The 19,296-nt window shown below is 38.2% G+C and overlaps 2 protein-coding genes across 2 annotated transcripts; both read left to right on the top strand.

Annotated features, from left to right (window-relative positions):
• The first annotated feature begins 3,216 nt into the window (after positions 1 to 3,216).
• Positions 3,217 to 8,350, top strand: LOC140946237 (coiled-coil domain-containing protein 43-like). Its single transcript, XM_073395332.1, has 5 exons — positions 3,217 to 3,416; positions 5,261 to 5,351; positions 5,598 to 5,754; positions 6,023 to 6,069; positions 7,995 to 8,350. Exons 1-5 carry the CDS (start codon positions 3,231 to 3,233, stop codon positions 8,180 to 8,182), a joined length of 669 nt encoding a protein of 222 aa, XP_073251433.1. The 5' UTR covers positions 3,217 to 3,230; the 3' UTR covers positions 8,183 to 8,350.
• A 4,212-nt stretch (positions 8,351 to 12,562) lies between these two features.
• On the top strand, positions 12,563 to 19,020 carry LOC140946154 (stromal cell-derived factor 2-like). The gene is made up of 6 exons (XM_073395237.1): positions 12,563 to 12,722; positions 12,837 to 12,943; positions 14,868 to 14,950; positions 16,558 to 16,779; positions 17,407 to 17,509; positions 18,801 to 19,020. The coding sequence occupies exons 1-6, from the start codon at positions 12,590 to 12,592 to the stop codon at positions 18,831 to 18,833; spliced, it is 681 nt and encodes a 226-aa protein (XP_073251338.1). The 5' UTR covers positions 12,563 to 12,589; the 3' UTR covers positions 18,834 to 19,020.
• Positions 19,021 to 19,296: the final 276 nt, after the last annotated feature.

The following is a 19,296-nucleotide window of genomic DNA, read 5'->3' on the forward strand; positions in this document are numbered from 1 at the left end:
TCATTTTTATCCCGTTACTGATTTTTGACTGTTTTGTGATCTTCTACATTCTGCTTCGAATCTGTCGTCATATCAAAGATGGCGTCGACCCCAATAATTTCAGCATTCCAAGAAAACTCTGGTTTTTGTTTATGGTCGCTTCTAAGCTTAGCTTCATTATTGTACTCTGCTGCAGGCTTGAAAATATCGTCACTGCTTCTTATTATGTGGTCTTTATACCCCTGTGGATTTTTCTTCTCGGCCTTGGTTGCGATGCGTCAGCATGGGTTTGGGTGCTTGCAAACTCAAATGGTTAAGACGGCTTTGTTTTTTACCCTTTAAACGCTTGTATCACGTCCGAGTTTGGAACAGAAAAATTGTTAAATAAAATATTGAGCTGTCTGGTGGAAAGATAAAACCATCAGTTTTGACGAAAGAGACTGGAGTGTCTGTGTCGGAAAGGAAACTAAGCCCGGAACTAAACCTAGCTACATGGTGAAAGATTAAAAGAAAGGAACCAAAGTTCTCTTCCTGTAAAATAGGAGACAGTAGTAGATGGCAAGATAAACAAGAGAAACATGAAGGCGTGTTGCAGGAATGGTGTACTGGAGCTCATATGCACTTTGCAGCCCAAGCAATTTTGAACTGCCAAGCAGATAAACAGTTTCAGAAAGAAGACAGAAGTTTCTAGACCAAGGGTACAATAATACAGATGGAAAACATACAGAGTGGTGATAGCTGTAACGTTAACTGTTACTAGTAGTTACTAGTAGTTTAGTTTTTCTTCATGCTTGGAAGAGAAGGAGGAAAGATCACCCACAAACAGCAATTTTCTATTAGTGTTATGACTGCTGTTAATCCTTTTCATTCATAAAACAAAACAACGCCAACAACAAAACAAAAACTGAATTGCTACTGTATACCCGTGAAAATTCACAATTCATGTTCAGATTTCAACCCATTTCATGTATCCCAATGTTATTAATAGTGACAAATTACCGATTATATTAACTAAAGTAAGATTGTTGTTTGATATTCACCCCAAAAAATCATGTTATAAAATCATATCACAAATATAATCATTATCATGGTTGATCATAGGAAAAGAGATAACCGTAATCACATTTCATGTTAAAAGTGCATGGAACCCTGTATGTAGATACGTGTATAAAGAAAAACTCTTTCACTTACTGTGAAACTCACAAAACTGTGAACACCAGAAAGATTTATGAGGAGCAAGAAAACTAAAATGCAAACAGCAATTGGAATTAGTTTGTGGTTTTGTAGTTTGCTTGCGTGTCCTAAACTTTGCTGCGAATTGGCCAGTACACAATCAACATTCCTGAAATTTTTCAGGTGTTCACGGTTTTTGGACTTTGACAGTAAAGTGTGGTGTATCATAGATGTTGTAAATATTTCTTTGTTAATATAATAAAATTATTTCCAAAAATGGTCTTTCACATTGACATACTGTCCTCCACCAAAATAATTTTTTTACGTAAAGTTTGTTTTTGGCAAAAAGAAAAATACTGTTTACCTTGGAATATTGTGCCAGTAAAAAGTATGTAAAGATGGCATCAAAACTGGACCTTGGAAGCGCTATTTTTTTAGGCAAGGGAAAATCTGGAATATCTGCAGGACAAATTATATCCCATAGTAGGGAAGATGGCCTGCTACACAGATTTTTTCCCCTGGGGATTGGCCCTTTGCAGCTCCATTATAATGTGACTTATCTCATGCCAAAATAAGGGATACAAAGCTAGAAATATCAGAGATTGAAGGGGCATAAATTATAATAGATAGAGGTTTTGCTAATTTTCTAGATTTTTACTCTTAACAGTGAGATTTTCCTGTGGGTTGAATAACCAAAAAAATATTACAATATGGAGTATGGAAAAATTCATAGACTGGAAACCCTTATAATTTTGCAGATAACCCAGGCCCAATTACCGGCCACTTTGCAGGAAGGTGAGCCCATGAAGGATCAATAAACTGACCCAGGAGACAGACAGCAGCAGTCGAGCCTGCTGACAGATATCCTAGTGCCAAAGTAAATCCAAGTCTTATTGTTTACCATCTTACATGGCTGCGTGAGCTGTCAGGGGTGTATTGTACCAGGGGCCCATGCAGACCCAGAGCGAGTAATTCTCAGTTTATTTTTAAGACACATTTTAGGGCACTTTTTCCTGCAAAAATAGAATCTCGACCATTTGAAGTATGAGATATAAAAAGGAAAACTAAATGTTATTAAAAGGCAAAAAATATCATTTTACCGTAGGTCTGTAAGTTTTGCTGACTTGTTTGTGGAATTTCAGATATTCTATACTCGCGCCAAAACTGTTCTAAAAATAAACTGGTCCGGACACAAGCGTATGGAAGTTCCTCGCTCCTGGTTATGGGCACCTGATTGTACAATAAAGGCCCTTTCAAGGTACTCCAGATACCATTAGGTAGGGATGTGCTGCTAGCTAGACCCTTAACTTCTCTCAACCAACTAATCAAAGATGGATTCCTCCCTTAAGGTAGCTGAACACAGTTTTGCAGGCAGTCAGTGATAAATCACGTGACGGCGCATGTTTTAAATTAGACAAACAAACATGGTGGTGAAAAAGCAATGGCACACAGAAGACGATTTCCCAAAATCTACTCATTAACATTTTGTGATATTTTTATTTTTAAATAATGAGAACTTTAAAATGGGAATTGAGCAGACGAACTTTGTGACACATCTAATAATAATATTACAGTACAATATTATTATATTATTGATTATCTAAAAACCCGTCTGTCAAAATTTGGTCAAATAAGTTTCAAATGGTAATGATTAATTAAAGTATAACGTAATTAAGCTGTGTGCAAGTTTATCGGAAATCTAATGTGCGAATTTTATGTAAACTGAGCAAAAGTGAAATTTTAAGTTTGTTTTTAATCGTTCGTGTTGCCATGGAAACTAAGAAAACGTCAAATTTTACCTGTCAATCAAAATCTTCAATCAGTATATTTTTCACCTGCCAAGTTTCAGCTTGTGAGCTGCAACCTTTCTCTTGTCATTATTTGGCAAATGACATATACTCACAAACTGCCAAAACTGTGTTGAGCCACCTTAATCGAACAACTCTCCTAGCTGGACCCTGACTCAGTGCTGATCAGTAAGTTTTCCCCACCCTCTACCCCCACCGTATTCCGGTTGTTCAGTTTGTGAGCCAGCGGTATCAAGTTGCCAGCGGTGTCGATACCGTCAAGATTCCAAAATGGCGGCTGCAGCGCCAATCGCGAATGGTTGTCCTGTAGAGTTCGAAGACTGGCTTAGCTCTCGCTTGAAACAGCTAGAACTGGATGAAGATGTGTTTGGAAGCTATGTGACTGGAGTTTTGGATTCTGAAGATACGGATGAAGAACGCAAAGATGCACTGATTGGTATTTTGGAAGGAATGACGGTAATGCATGTTTTCACACACGTGACAGTGATAAAACTGATTTAAAACTAGAGATTACTTAAGCTAAAATGCTTACAAAAAGCTGAGCTAACGAGAATTTTCTTGAAGAAATACAGTGTGGATTTGAACATTCGCATCCCCTAAATTTCATGAGCAATAAATGAATATTATCTGTTATAATCAATATTGGATAACACTTGCGTCGAGTGGCATTCAGGTAGAACTAGGAAAAAAAATTAAAAAAAGGGAATAATAATAAGATAATATATAATAAACAATAACTGTTCAAGACAAAATCTTACGTAATTAAGACAAGAGACCTTTGCTTCTCAGCCTGATTCATTTAATTTCTCGTGATAGAAATTAAAAATAGGAATTCATTTTAAAAGAAAACTGAAATCATAGAATAAGACAGCACACAACTAATGTTCACTCCCTGTTCAAGGCTTCTGTCCTGAGGGTTGTCCAATACACGCAAACTTAGTTAGGATGTCTAACATTGAAGTTGGTCCATCTACCAGGGGCCGGTTGCTCGAAGCCTGGTTAGCGCTAACCGTTGGTTACGAGGTATCAAAATGTATAGGTTTCCAAGGTATTTAATGCTGGTTAGCACTAACCATGCTTCAAGCAACCCGGGCCAGAAGTCAGGACTTGATACGTCAAAGGATGGGAACTCAATCACCAGAAGTGGTGATTATCAGGGCCCACGGAGCGGATTTTCAAGTCGGGGGGCTAATGCGAATGTGTAAGCATGAGCAAACTGGAGGGGTCTGGGGGCATGCTCCCTCGGGAAAATTTCAAATTTAAGTCTTCCGAAATGATTGCTATAAATGCATCTAAAACTGCCAATAGTAATATAAATTTGTAATTATTACATCAGCACTTAAAACAACAAGTTACAACCTGGCCCCCACATTAGACCAAAATTTAAATGAATAGACTTTGAAGCTAAACCCAACACACGCAACGGCTGAGTGTCACCCGGACATTTTTAAGTCGGATACTCTGGAGGTGCCAAAGTTGCCTTTCCGATTGTCATTAAGAGCTAAAATCTCATTGGCAACAGCTTCAAGACAAAATTTGTCTGTTCTCTGTTTGTGGGTGTTCAGTATTGTCAGATTACTAAACCTTGTTTGTGTGATAAGTGACAGATCTGGGTAACCAAAGTAAAAACAATTAAATTATTTTACCATCTGAAAAAAAGTGTGTGTGGGGGGGCTAAAGCCCCCCAGCCCCACCCCCTGATTATGACTGCCTAAGATATACTGTGTCCGGGTCACAAGATGGTGACAGAAGCCTATGACAGTGACAGATCATCATGATCTATTTGGGTGGTGACAACCTTACTATAAGGTTGTGGGGTCACGATAGGAAAATATCACTGCACATGGTTAGTGAGAAGGATCGCTAAATGTTGATGAATCATCACGACCTTTTTGGTCGGAAATCACCTGTTAAAGTACAAAGTTGCATACTGGTGAGGCCAAATAAGGGACCCCCCTCTCCCCTCTCCCACATGGCAATCAGGTCAACAAATACTTGAGTTGGCATGACACATTTCACTGATGACCTCTGCACTGGTCATCTTAATTTCAGAATCATAAAATGAAACAATCTAAGACTCGCTAAGATGCCAATTAGACTCTTGTTTAAAAATCCAAGTCTTTTTGGCAAAAATTTCCAAGCTTCAAGACTCATTACAAATTATCCGGACATATTCAAATGACTTAAGACGAGGTGATGTTATGAGTTAACATTTTTATTTGTTTGCCCGTAGCAATTATTGTACCAAGTAAAAAAAATACTGTTTCCACTGGTCATTTTTTTTTCTTTTCTCGCTACAGGAATATCCTTTGGATGACCTATGCAATGAAGTTATTGACAGATGGAAAAATTCAAGAGCAGAGGTGCTGCAACAAAGAGAGCAAGTTAAAGGTAGCATGTTGTATGTAATGATAGTATTTGAGATACTTAGTGAGATTAACACCCCAGAGAGAATACTGTGGTTTGTAGTGTGGGCTGGTGAAGGGTATAGAAATCAGAGAGTTTTGTCCTGATCAGAATTTGCCGGCAAATACAACTGTCTCCCCTCGTGCCTTGCAACTAGAGTTGTTTTGCCGAAGCAGCGTCAGTGGTTCGGCCCCCCAAATCCCATACTGATGATGTAATTATTAATTTCAGAACAAAAAGCAGCAGAGAAACAAAATAAACTGGCTGAGATCATGGAAAAGCAAGCTTGCACAGTATCAGCTATGAAACCTGCTCAAGCAACCTCTGATGGTGATATGAAGAAACTACTGGTTGCTCAGTATGGACATGCTTCCGATGAGGAGCTCTGATATCCTTTTTAACTACAACAGCACTACTATTACTGAGTTTATCAAACTCGTTATCATAATTTACCATGTCCATAAATTAATTTTAAAAGATTGATAATAAAAATAAGGATAGAATTGAAACCAGCAACATATGCACTACAGTGTACTTTTAAGAATTAATGAGCTAATGGTTATTACATTTTATTCTGCAACAAGAAAAATGATAAAATACAGGCAATTAATGATAACAAACACTGGTGTTGATATTTTTCTTTAATTCTGTTTTACTGGTGATAGCGATGAAGAACCAGCTCCCTCCACCAGCAAGGATCCAGGTTTGTTAGATTGATCATTACTATTTTTTGTTTATTTATTTGCTATTTTCATAATTTAGACGTCGCGGCCCAAAGAACTACTCAACGTGCGTTTGCCTTGATTAACTGTTTCAAGTCCCAATAGTTACCAACATGAATTTTCTCCAAACAATATCCATACATTGTCAAGAGATTAGGTTAAGAGAATTAATAAAATGATCTTCTAAGAGAAAGTGCTTTGATCTTTTACTAAATTCTCTCAACTCAATTTTCAAGGAAATATATAGAGATCAGTTTGGAGAATTTGTTTGTAGATATTGGGGCTCGAAGCGTTAAGTAAGACAGTCATTTTTAACTTTAATCATTATACAATCAAACCCTGCTTTAAGGTGATGTTACACAAGACAATTTGCAACGACGATTTTTAGTGCAACACATCATTACAACATTGTTGCGACATTGTTTTGAACAGCTGCAACATTGTTCCAACATTGCAACGCTGTGTTGCACTAAAAATCGTCGTTCCGAATCGTCCGGACGTGTAACATCACCTTTATGGACACCAGCTTGATAATATTATTATTATGGACAGTTTGCTCTGTCCCTGGGGAAAGGAAGCCCTTACATTTTCGCTAAATTCAACCCTCTTAATACGGACTTTTTTTTGATACAGGCACTTTTTATGGCCCCCCGGTGTCTGTATTAATGACAACATCTTTCTTAGGTTTTTATGTTTCTGACACCAGGTTACAAAAAACCGAAAAATCCTTCTTCTCTAATAAACTCTAATTAAATTATTAGTACCGCCACATCCCACAAAGAGTACTTGAAAAAAAGGTCCCTATGGGAATACCTTATTATGGGAAATTAACGCTCCACGAAATTAACGCGAATCGTTAAAATTCGCGTTAATTTTGTTGAGCGTTAATTTCCGCGACGTTAATTAAGTGCAGCGTTCATTTCCGCGCTCTTAATTTCCAGTATTTTAACCACAATTTTGGAACCTGTCCAGACATTCTTGACACCTAAAAAACATTAACTACAAGCTTTCTTTCTTTCCATTTACCCTTTATTTTTCATCTTTCACAAAAGCTAAGGCGAGGGTTTACAATATTTCGAGTTCATGTTCATCGTTGTCGCTGTCAGAAGTGATGTCAATATCTTCTCCTTTGATTTCGCGTAATTAATCGCGTTAATTTCCCTTATTATGAAATTCTACCTCCTCCTTCGCGTTAATTTTCTTTATTCGACAGTCGTTTCCCATTAAATTCGCGTTAATTTCCAATACCTTAATTTCATGGAGCGTTAATTTCCTATAATAAGGTCAACCTTTTTTTTTTAATCCCACACCAAGTTATGGGGAGGCCATTCGTCGTACTAACTTTTGAATTTGTGGACTTATGTTACGATTCAAGTGAAGCATTTTTAGTGGAATTTGTGCATAGTACAGTCAAAGCCCGTTAATACGGACTCTGAAGGGGGTGGGGGTGGGGGGGGGGGGGTCGTATTAGCGGGGTGTATTAAGCGGGTTGAATGTAAAGAAAATGTGAGGGCTTTCTTTCCCCAGGGGCAAAGCAAACTGTCCGTATTAAGCATTTGTCCGTAAAGCGAGGTTTGACTGTACCATTGATTTCTTAGGATTCTACCAAAATAAATTGAGAACTTTCACTCATGAATGAAAGGAAAGAATTTAGGTTTCTGGGAGACTGCCCACCTACCCCTCCCCAAAGTCATCATTTTGTTCAAAGTGAGAAGTAAGTATTAAAGCCAGCTTAGGGGAGGGGTAGGTTGGCAGTTTCCCACTGAGAAACCTAAATTGGTGCGAATCTTTTCTAGTGTACCTGCGAACAACAGACGCATTTCCGGTAGAGAAGCGACGACCGGAAATGCGTCTGCTGTTAGCAGGTTAGTGTACAATGTTGCTCTGAAATTTGTCTTTTTTACAGGACTGTTCAAAAATGTGAATGTTCAGTCAGTAGCGGACAAGGAAAAGGAGAAGAGAGACAAATTAAAGGAGGAAAATGAACAGAAGAAACAGCAGATCAAAGACGCGAAGGAAAAACAAAAACAAAAGGCTGAAGAAAGAAAAGAAAAGGAGAAGAAAAGAACACAGAAAGGAGAGCGAAGAAGATGACATCGGCCACACCAGTGAAGTTAATGTTCGTTAAAAAGGGATTTTGAGATACTACCACGAAGGCGACGTCGGTAAAAACCGTTATTTAAAAAGTCACTTCGCGTTCTTTGAACTTCAGGGCGATTATCCCAACTCACTTACCCTGTAAAATGTAGGCGAACTCCCCCGGAGTTGAATTCCTGAGAAAAGCATCCGAGTTCAAAGAGAAAAAAATGGTCGTCGTTTCTGGTTAACAGGGACCTTGCGATCCGACAACGGCGACGTCGTTGAAAAATAGACTTCGCATCCTTTTAAACTTTTTCGCGATTATCCCAATTCGCCCTGTTGCTTAAAAGAAGGGAATTTTGGTTGGAGCTGAAGAGAGGGAACCGCGCCCGAGTTCAGACAGAGATGCGAGAATTTATCGCCTTGCCGTTCCCGTTCTCAAGTAAACTTAAAATTTGGTCATTTCACGTCTTAGTAATACAAGGACAGCGAAGAAATGTACAAAAAAGCGTGATGCACGTGCAGAGTTGTTGTTTTGCTCATTAAACCTATTGCTTTTTGACGTTCTCCTTGCCGTCACCGTCGTCGTTTCGTAAGGTCCCTAATTAAAAAGTGATTTCGCTTTCTTTGAACTTCAGCGCGATTATCCCAACTCGCTTACCCTGTCATAATGTAGGCGAACTCTCCCGGAGTTGAATTCCTAAAAAAAACATCCGAATTCAAAGAGAACAAAATGGTCGTCGTTTGCCGGTTAACGTTCTCGATAAAACATGAAATTCGCCAATTTCACGTCGTAGCCGTGCAGTGACACCAAAGGAATGTACTAAAAAGCGTGCTGCACGTGCAGAATCGTTGTTTTGCTAATCTAAACCTTTTGCTTCAGTTTGGCGGTCTCGTTGCTGTCGCCTTCGTGGCATCTTAAACTCACTATTAACTTTGAACTCTGAAAATTGAGCAGAATCAAATTATTTTCAAAATTTCTAACATTTCATTTTTTCGAAATGTTATAAAACAAATGAATGAGCTCGTTATTTGTTTGTTTTGTTTTGTATTTTGTTGTTGCATTACCTTAATTCAGGGTAGTAATGATATATTATTTGCCAGTTTTTGCTTGTCATTATTTAACGCTAAAATATTTTTTTTCTTGAGATTTGATATGAGTACCAGAGGAAGTTGGTATGTAAAATGGATAGAGTATAGAAAAAAATGTAAAAAAAATTATAGTAATGGCAATGGAAAAGAGTAAATTTTGTCATAAACAGTCTTAATTTGCAATTGTCTTCAAACTGAAGACTAAAGACCTAAAGACCGAAGGCCGAAGAAGGGAGACCCAAAACCAAAGACCAATGATGACTGATGTAAAACTTCTTCACAGGCAAATAGACATGTTATAGAGAAGACCCTGGCTAAAACGCTTTGACTGGCCTTAAAATACACGTTACCGCTCGCTACGCTCTTTCGGGTGTTGACGCTCGATTTAGAGTCTTTGCTTTTTAGAAGGAGCCGAGTCAAGCCTTCTAAACAAAGACCCTTGCTAAAACGCTTTGACAGGCGCCGAAAAACAATGTGGCGCTCGCTCCTTTTTTTTGGTGGCGGAGAGGGGGCGGGGGGGAAGGGGGGATGGCTGACTGGAAATACACTTTATATCGAAAGCGTTCCCGTTTTGTTCAAGAAACCGTTTGAAGCTTCATAACGAAGACATACACTGTTTTTACGGGTAGCCATTACGACACCTGAAGGAGTATCATGAGGTTACCTCAGATTAACCCTCTGAGCCCAGGGAATGCTTTGTCTGCCCCCTAATCCATGTTATCCCCCTATAAACAAGTTCTCGGGTGTTTCTATGCACGTAATCGAAATGGTTTTCGTTTTGTAGTATTAACCCGACCTTTTCTACAAAGCGAAGGCCCCATCTATGTCATGTATTTTGGCGCCCAGCAAAGCGTTTTATCAAATGTCTTTGTTTTGTTATTTGACCGCGCTTTTTCAGTGTACAAAACGAGAATCCTATTATTAACGTCTCTCTCAACGACCCACAAAGTGTTACGAGCGATAAGGTGTTTTGGGGGGCTAGGTAAAACGTGTTAGCGAGGGTCTTCGTTTTGTGGTTTGACATGGGGGTTGGTTAGCTTAGCAAGTTAAGAAGGGACTAAAACCAGAACCTTTAATTGTTGGTTGAGGTAGGGAAGTTAAGGTGTATTCACGTCTGCCGAAGGCTGGAACAATACAACGAAATAAGGGGAGCAACATTGCAAAATGAACTTAACATCGTAGGTCACGGTCTCACTAAAAGTCTTCATTGAAGATTGAATAGTCCTTTTTTTCTCATTGTAAAATCAAAATTCACTCGGGTAAAAACCACTCTTAAAAAAGCTCGTTTTGACAAGGTAGATGCAAACTGATTTAGACTTTGCTCTAAGCTTTTCAAAATTTACAATTTAACAGGCTTGGAAATAGATATCTTCTTAAAATCCAACATTTCATTTTGTTAATTACTGAAAAACAAAATGAATATGCTGGTTACTCAGTTTTTAATGAAAACAGGAAATAAAAGTAAGTTCCATAAAATTATTTAATATAAAGTTTGTTCAAGTTTGTGCTTCCGCTGTAAATGATGTATAAACTTTGTTTGCAGATAGGCCTTGTTTGAATATTAAAAGACTTTTTTTTTGCTGCCACAATAATATTGCTTTAAGCTTTTGAAGAAATTCATTATGTTAGTAAGGTCAAATATTTATTCAAATGTTCTTAAAGCATAACCCGAGAGAAAAATCGTAATAGAAAGTGTCCAAAAAATTACAATTGACAATATACATTTTTTGATAAAGATGGCTGTCAGTCATCGAAACTGTCAGCATTATAAGGGTTTTTCTCTTGGGCTATGCTTTAAGAACATTTGAATAGACTGCTTTTGCTTGTTCAAGGTGTCTTTCCTGTGGCGTTGGCCCTTGGAAACCCTCTTGTATTATTTATTTATTTGTATTCCACATTAATATTACCAACTTGATGATTAATAATTGATAAATCCATGTGGTCTCTCCAAGTGAGTAAAAAGGTTCCTTCAGACAGGAGGCCTGCAGTTCACAGCTTATGTCATGTATAATAACATTTGGGGCTTTTCAAACCTCTCAATGTAGTCGAAATATCCGGTTCTTGCAGCGAGGAGTGTGGAGAAATGGCTGAATCACAGGCTAATTCTCATGCAGCGTTGCCAGTGTTCCAGATTTGCAATGGGACATTCTCTTTTGTATCCCCTGGGATGATTAGCCCTTTGCACATCTCCCATAATGCACCTAATTTCCCCCCAAAATTTTGCATTAGCATTGTTTTCAACTTCTCTTGGGACGGCAGCTATAATACATGTACACAAGAAAAAAAAAAGAAAAGAAAAACAAAGGTTACCTTAGCTTATTATAGGAAATTAACGCTCCATGAAATTAACGCGAATCGTTAAAATTCGCGTTAATTTAAGTCGCGTTAATTTTGTTGAGCGTTAATTTCCGCGACGTTAATTAAGTGAAGCGTTAATTTCCAGTATTTTAACCCCAATTTTGGAACCTGCCCAGACATTCTTGACATCTAAAAAACATTAACTACAAGCTTTCTTTCTTTCCATTTACCCTTTATTTTTCATCTTTCACAAAAGCAAAGGCGAAGGTTTACAATATTTCGAGTTCATCTTCATCGTTGTCGCTGTCAGAAGTGATGTCAGCTCAGTTTTTGTTCAGTTTTGAATTTTTGTGCATCCAGTGTTAAAATAAATTTGTTCTAGTTGTTACCACCAACTGTGTCTTAATCGCGTTAACTTCCTTTATTATGAAATTCTACCTCCTCCTTCGCGTTAATTTTCTTTATTCGAAAGTCGTTTTCCAATAACATTCGCGTTAATTTAAGTCGCGTTAATTTCCAATACCTTAATTTCATGGAGCGTTCATTTCCTATAATAAGGTATGCAATGTTCTTTTTGGGGGAGGGGGGCGGGGGGAGGGGAGAATGGGACATGATCCTCTCTTGTGGCGATTCGTCACGTTCTCCTTCCCTAAATACGTTGGGGAAGACATTGTGACGACCCAAAAGAACGTTTACGTGGGAAGCTAAAAACATTAGAGATTTCTCTAGGATTTAGAAATTACTATTCTTGGGCTGTTTTGCCTGAAAGCGCGATTGGCAACACTATAACTTCCGTTTACTTTTTTATCGACAGTATGACCGCCCTTGTCTTGGTTGATTTTAATTGTGTCTCTGATCAAAGGCTCTGCAGTATTTACAAGATGTTTCCTTCCGCAAAAACCACTTTCAAGATGATTTGTTATCCCCAAGTCCCTCTCTCTGGATCCCAAACTGGTTTGACGGGTCTACATGAAAACGAGGCGACGCCAAGAAAAGCCAGTCCGGAGCTTGCACGTTCTTTTCAATTTCAAGATGGCCGTGACTCCAGATAGAACTTTGCATCTTTTACAAATTACAAGAACAGATACCATTGTTAAATATGCTTATTTATTTATCACCATAATTTCTCTTTTATCGAGTCGCACGATAGCTGAATCTACGAAAGGTGAGCATTATAGCTGAACATTTGACGCACCGCTAAAAATTTGCAGCGCGTCGAGTCTCAGATCATTTCAATGGCGGTTAATGAATGAACAAATTTTGTTGTTTTTCTCTTCAGATTTTAAATATGTCACATGTGGGAGCGTTCTAAAGCTACTTAATCCTAAACACAATGTCCGGCTGCATTCTCACGAAGTAAAATATGGTTCTGGGAGCGGACAACAGGTAGGAATTGCATATAAAATTCGACTGAATTTCAAAAGAGATTTACACTTGTTGTGAACTGATGCCTAGCTACCCAGTGTGTGATCAACTCTTTATATCGGTTTATTTAGTATTTTTCATAGTTGGATTTTTTTAAGATTACAAGCCAAACGTTTTTTATTTGTAAGATTACGAAAATAGTAGGAGTTCGTTTTTATTTAGGTAATAATTAAAGCCGTCCCGTTTCAAAGATTAGGAAAGTTGCCTATGTTCAGCCAAGTTTGAAACTACATCTGTTTCGTAAAATTTACCAAGGCTTGCTGAGGCACGATTTACGTCTTTTTCTAAAATGTTCAAATTAGTTACAAAACTTTGTCTCTATACATAGTCATTGTTGTGTTAAATGGAGAGCTTAATGGCTGCGTAACTTCCCCTTGGACTGAAGCTTGTATGTTCGTTATTATTAATTTTCTTTCGCTTTGTCGTTTTCTCATAGCTATAAGATAAAAGATATCTCGAAGTTGCTGTTCAGAAAAAGATAATTAACAGCAAATTCATCTAATATGAATTCAGAATATTGAATTAAGATGATTGAACTAGTAAAACGACGTGAAACGTGCAAAGTTCTCATTTGTTCCCGGGTATTTTATGGTTGCGTGATTTTGTGATCTAATTACAGGAAGTTTTATTAAAGACGCGACATAAACCTGCAAAAACTTCGAAATGAAATTACCGTAATTTAAAATGTGGTACAAAAAGGGTCGAGAAATAAATAAACAATTTATTTGAGATCCTCACGTTGCCTGGTAACAGTTTGTGCATTTTCTCTGTAATATTCAGTATCTTGGAGTTGTTTTTGATTATTTCTCTCCCTGGAGGTTTTGAATGGAAGATTGAGATTTAATTTACTTGTATTTTGGATTTTGGACAAGATACGTAGCTGCAAATAATGTTTCTCCTCAGAAAACACATACATCTGACCTTAGGCTTAGCACTATTGTCTGATGAACCGCTGTTATTTTCAGTTCTGATGTTAAACACCCCCCCTCCCCCCCGCCACCCCCAACTGCATTATAGACATACACTGTATGACTAGAGGTCATCATTGATTACAGATCCACACCCGTCACTTACAGAAATGAAATTCTACCCGAGAAACAGCCAACATTTGGTGACACTACCACTGGTTTCCCCGCCAAACGACATCTGAGAGATGAGCGCAGAAATTTCATACTGATGATGCGTCACTACCCAGATCTGGGTAGTGCTTCTGGTTGGTCGTGCACATGGGAAATTTGATTCAACCAATCAGACACACTACCCAGGTCTGGGTAGTGACACCTCATCAGTATGGAATTTCTGTGCTCGTCTCTCAGATGTCATTTGGTGGGGAAACCAGTGGCAGCGCTGCCAAATGTCGGCTGTTTTCTCAGGTTGATGAAATTTGAGTTTAAAGGAGTCCAGTTTCCTAGCCGAGATGCCCCTGTTAAGATAATTAAGGGAGGCCTATTGGCAGTCGCCTGCAATACCTCGAAAATTTGTGGCTTTGTAACACAGGAACAACAATATTAGAATGCTTTCTGACGTACACGATTAGTTAACTAGGGAGGCCCCGTTAGGTTAAAATTCCGACAAGCGACATGGCCTTGAAAGGTTGATGTAAGACAAATGAAGTGGCAACAGCAGCACAAATTAAAAAGATGAGTTGAAACTGTGGCAGCAACAAAGTCAAGCACAAAAACAATGGGAAAATGTCAACAGGGACGTGGTTTCCTTCTCAATACGTGAAGTGATGGGTTTTGAAATTCAGACTTAGGGACATGCATACCGTCCTACCCTAAAAAAGGCACTTACAAAGTACTGCTAAATACATTGACATGAAGTGAACATTTTTCTGCATGTACATATATGTGAGATGTTTAATGTGCTGTATGGGTATCTTTAGTCCGTGACAGGTGTTGATAATGCAGATGACGGCAATAGCTACTGGGTGGTCAGAGGCAAGACTGATGCCCCTTGTAAAAGAGGGTAAGTCTTTTACACCACGGATGATTGTACTCCCTTTAATCCATTCGCTCCTGGAGATTTAGCTGAAAAATGCGTTTTGAAGCTAGTCAAGCAGTTCTCTGGTCACTGTTGTGCTATAAAGGGCTAAAACTTACCACAAAGCCATTAAAAAATTTGTACACTTCGCAGCCTTCTGATCCAGATGCAAAGTATTAGCTTGCGAAGTTTGGACATGAGCGGAGATAGTTTTGGGTTTAAAAGTGACACAGCAGTCTTGACTCTTCCTTTTTGCTTTTAGACTGTCCTCCCCTCTTTTTTCGCTTTTCGTGCCTCATTTTTTTTTCTCCTGCTGGGCATTTAGTAGTCTTCATTTTGCTGGGAAATGGTTTTAGGAAAGCTTTTAGGATCTTAGGATTAGATGAAAGGAAAGGTTGGTGGGTAGTGGAACAAGATTTTCATGGAAATTTTCTGGTCAATGTGAGATGGTTTTTTGCCTTTTCTCTGGTGTTCTTGACTGAATTGTGCTCAATCTGGTATGGTTTGAAAGATCTCTTCACTCTGCACAAGTTGGCGGAAAAAGTTGTCCTTGACCATTAAAACTGATGACGTCACAAGCAGTAGAAAGGCGAGGATCTGCACAGGCGGTTAATGGCGGTTCAGGGGCGAATAGGTTAAAATTGAGTGGAAAAAAGAGTAAACTATGGCTTTGATTTACAGACAGGCAATTTAACAGACCTTCTTTTAAACATCATCTGCCAGATTACCATTATTTATTCCATGAAAAAGACCTTGTACATCTGTCGTGAAGACTGCTATTGTGTCAGGGCCTCTGTTGTTATGTGTTGATCTCAGTATAAATTGTGCAATGATCTCAAATTGCATTTGATGGTACAGTCCAAGCAATTCTAATGGCAATGACTAATGGCAAGCTCCCATAAATCTTTAGCTTTAAATGGATAATAGTTATGACATGTATTAATTTATTGAATTTATGAGACTATAAAACAATTATTGAATTAAGCTTTTGTATCATCTGAAGAATTTTGTGAAGATCTCAGAGGGTGTCATCCACTGAGGCTGATTAACACCCTCCTTGATCTCCATAATTCTTCAGATGATACAAAAGCTTAATTCAATAATTGTTTTATTATCAATTCAAAATAAATTCCCAGTTTAAAACAATCTAAAACATGCTTACCTCCATCGATGTTAAGTTTATCTTCAATTGCCTATTTATTGGCAAGTTTAATAGATAAAGGGTTGTTCAGTACTGCAAATATTCTCCAAAAAGCAGATGTCCTCTGTCAAGGTTTCTTTTTGCTGTTCTTGCTCTGTTTTTAGCTAATAGTTCGCCTATTTCTTCCTCGTGAAACCAGTGAAATGTTCTACCATTTTGTACTCACTATCAAAACAACTCAACCTCATCCCCAGGTCTTCTCGGTTGACTGTTTAGTTTTCTGGCAATTATGCTTCACAACTGATGTCATTTTTCACATTATCGCAAAATTATTCCAAATTTGGTTGACAGTAGCTGGTTATGATAAATTGCACTTGGGATTTTAGCCAATCAGAAACAGGGAAATGTTATGAATGAATAATAATGTAAGTTATGGTATGTGTAATTGCAGGAACCCTGTTAAATGTGGCAGCACATTGAGATTACAGCACTTGGCAACCAAGCGCAATCTTCATAGTCATTACTTTCAGTCGCCGATCTCGCACAACCAGGAAGTGAGTGCATTTGGTGAGAATGGACAAGGTGACGAAGGGGACCACTGGTCTGTGGTCTGTGGGACAAAGTTTTGGGAAAGACAGGATAAAGTCAGATTTAAACATTCAGCAACAAAAGTGTAAGTAGCCATGCATGTCCCCCTTTTTGAGCTTGAACTCAAATTGAGTTTAGCCAGATTAATTTCTTTGCTATTTCTATCCATTTGTAATTGCTTTATGTGTTGATTGAGTTTTACTAGTAATCAGGGTGTGCCAAAACCTGGCTCTGTCCAGTTGTCCAGGATAGGTAGAAATTTAGTTCGGACATAAAAACCATTGACATGACTTGACCGTGGGGAAAGCACATTTTTAATTAGAAAATTATAATAAAAGCAATCCTCATACTTGACAAAATAACTGCAGGTAGATATTCCTTTTAACTTTGCCATACTGAGGCCATTTCATTTGTTTCTGTAAGCTCCACTTTGCTTAGGAACCTGACAAAACTTTGGAGAAGAACTCTTGGATTTTGGACAACCAAATTTAATACAGTGCTTGTCCAAGGGACAAGTGGACAAGAAAATTTTTTTCTTACTCTGGTAATGAATATTAAACATTGAAAATCACAATGTGGGAAAATTCAAACATGAATCTGTCACTTTTACTATGTAAACATTCAATTAAAATGTCACAAAATTACATATTTTCCAAAGACTGACATTTTTAAAAGCCTAATCACTAACATTTTCTCTCCCTTTGTCATGTAGCTATCTCCATATAACAGGGGATCAGTTTGGCCGTCCCATTCATGGTCAACGGGAAGTTAGTGGGTATAGTTACCCTGAGACTGGAAATGAGTGGAAAGCGATGGTAAGGGCCATGTACACGACTTTCTATTTTCTCTGCTCTTAACAGCATTTCTCTGAAATAGAAATGGCAGTTAGATTTTTGTCACTGGCTACAGGAACTTAAATTTTGAAATAAACACAGGGGGTCCCCATACTTGTCCAGGACAAACAGCACCAATACCGTATTTATTCGAATAAGCGCCCAACCTCGAATTAGCGCCCACCTCGATCAAGTGCCCATACTAAAGGCAGAAAAAGTTAATAAGCGCCCATCCTCGAATAAGCGCCCACCCCCTCCTCCTCCCAATCAAACTCAAATAAGCGCTCACCCCCACCCCACCCACTTGAGTGAATAAATTCTAATAAGAGACTTCCCCGAGGACGGAGTTTTCTTCAAAGTATCCTTCTTTGTTTCTTTCTTCGCGTTTTGTTATTAGCATTTATTGTTTTGTTGCAAAATAAACATACTTCACTTGCTGAAAATGGTGAAAATTTAATGAGCGCCCAGCCTCGAATAAGCACCTACCTCGAATAAGCGCCCACCCTCAAGGTCCAAAAATTTAATAAGCGCCCAGGGCGGTTAATCAAATAAATACAGTATTCCTTTTTAGTATCTACCAAATCAGTGAATAGCACTTTTCACGTGTTTTGATTGCCTCCTGTAACTCGGAATATCCTTGGGTATTCACTGTTTTGCAACCGGAGCCAAGATGGCATCTCGCTTCGAGACATTTTTGAAACATGAAATTTGAGCGATAAGTGAAGCAGTTGTACTAACAAATATCAAGAAAGTGACTTACTTTTGTTTGTCAGTGTCTAATGGTGGGTTGAAAATTATTTTCATGCTGAATTTGCAACAAAATTGTAAAAATGCACTCAAAAAAATCCCCGAAATGTTTGTACTTGTAAATGAAGTTCCTATTAAGTGATGTTTTTAATCTACAAGAATTTACTTTTTTTCATTTTTATCCAACTGATTTGGTAAATACTAAAACAGCTATCCTTCTTAGGGTCGGTAAGCAGCACTAGATATATACGTCGACGCTTTGCATCTCGGTGTATTTCCACCACTATTCACCACCCCTTTGGGGGGATAGTTGTATAATAATGTCATTATGGTTATGAGTATACATGCTTTGAACACTTTTTTTTTAGAGGTAATACACCAAGACATTGGACTACCACTAAATTTATATGTCTTAAAAGACACAATCACATAACTAGCACAGGGTCTTCTACTATGTAACTGCAAACAAATGCTTATATTTGGCAAACTGAATTTTGTTGAATGTGAATCCCTGCTTCTATTTCAGGAGGGAATTTATGTGAAACCGACTTCAGACTAAACTCAAAAGTCAAGAAGAAATGGGACGAGATGTCTGTGGCTTTTTCAAGATCTTATGCTTTCTATATGGGACTATTTAAAGACATCCAATTTTATAAAGTATCTAGTTAATATCTTTGTTTGTCAATATTTTTGACATAGAACATTATTGTAAAGGACTTGAACAATAAACTCTTGGTATAAAAAGAGCGGGCATTTCATGTATTTTGAGCAGAGCGTGGAACAGGATGTTAAGAATTTTGTTCCTGTTTTAAAGGCAACCTTGGCCTGGGAGACTTAGTGGCAATATGGTAGTGATGTCCCCCTGGATATATGTATATACTTTCCTGTCTGTAATAGCCTGCGTGTCTCTGAGTTGTGGCACACCTGATGGTACTCTGTGGGGGTATGGCGCTGAGTCTTTGAGACTCTAAACTTTTTCCAAGCAAACTGAATTTGCGACCCTGTTCCAGACAACAATTGTT

Source organism: Porites lutea, chromosome 8 (genome assembly GCF_958299795.1).
Source record: "Porites lutea chromosome 8, jaPorLute2.1, whole genome shotgun sequence".
Taxonomy (NCBI): domain Eukaryota; kingdom Metazoa; phylum Cnidaria; class Anthozoa; order Scleractinia; family Poritidae; genus Porites; species Porites lutea.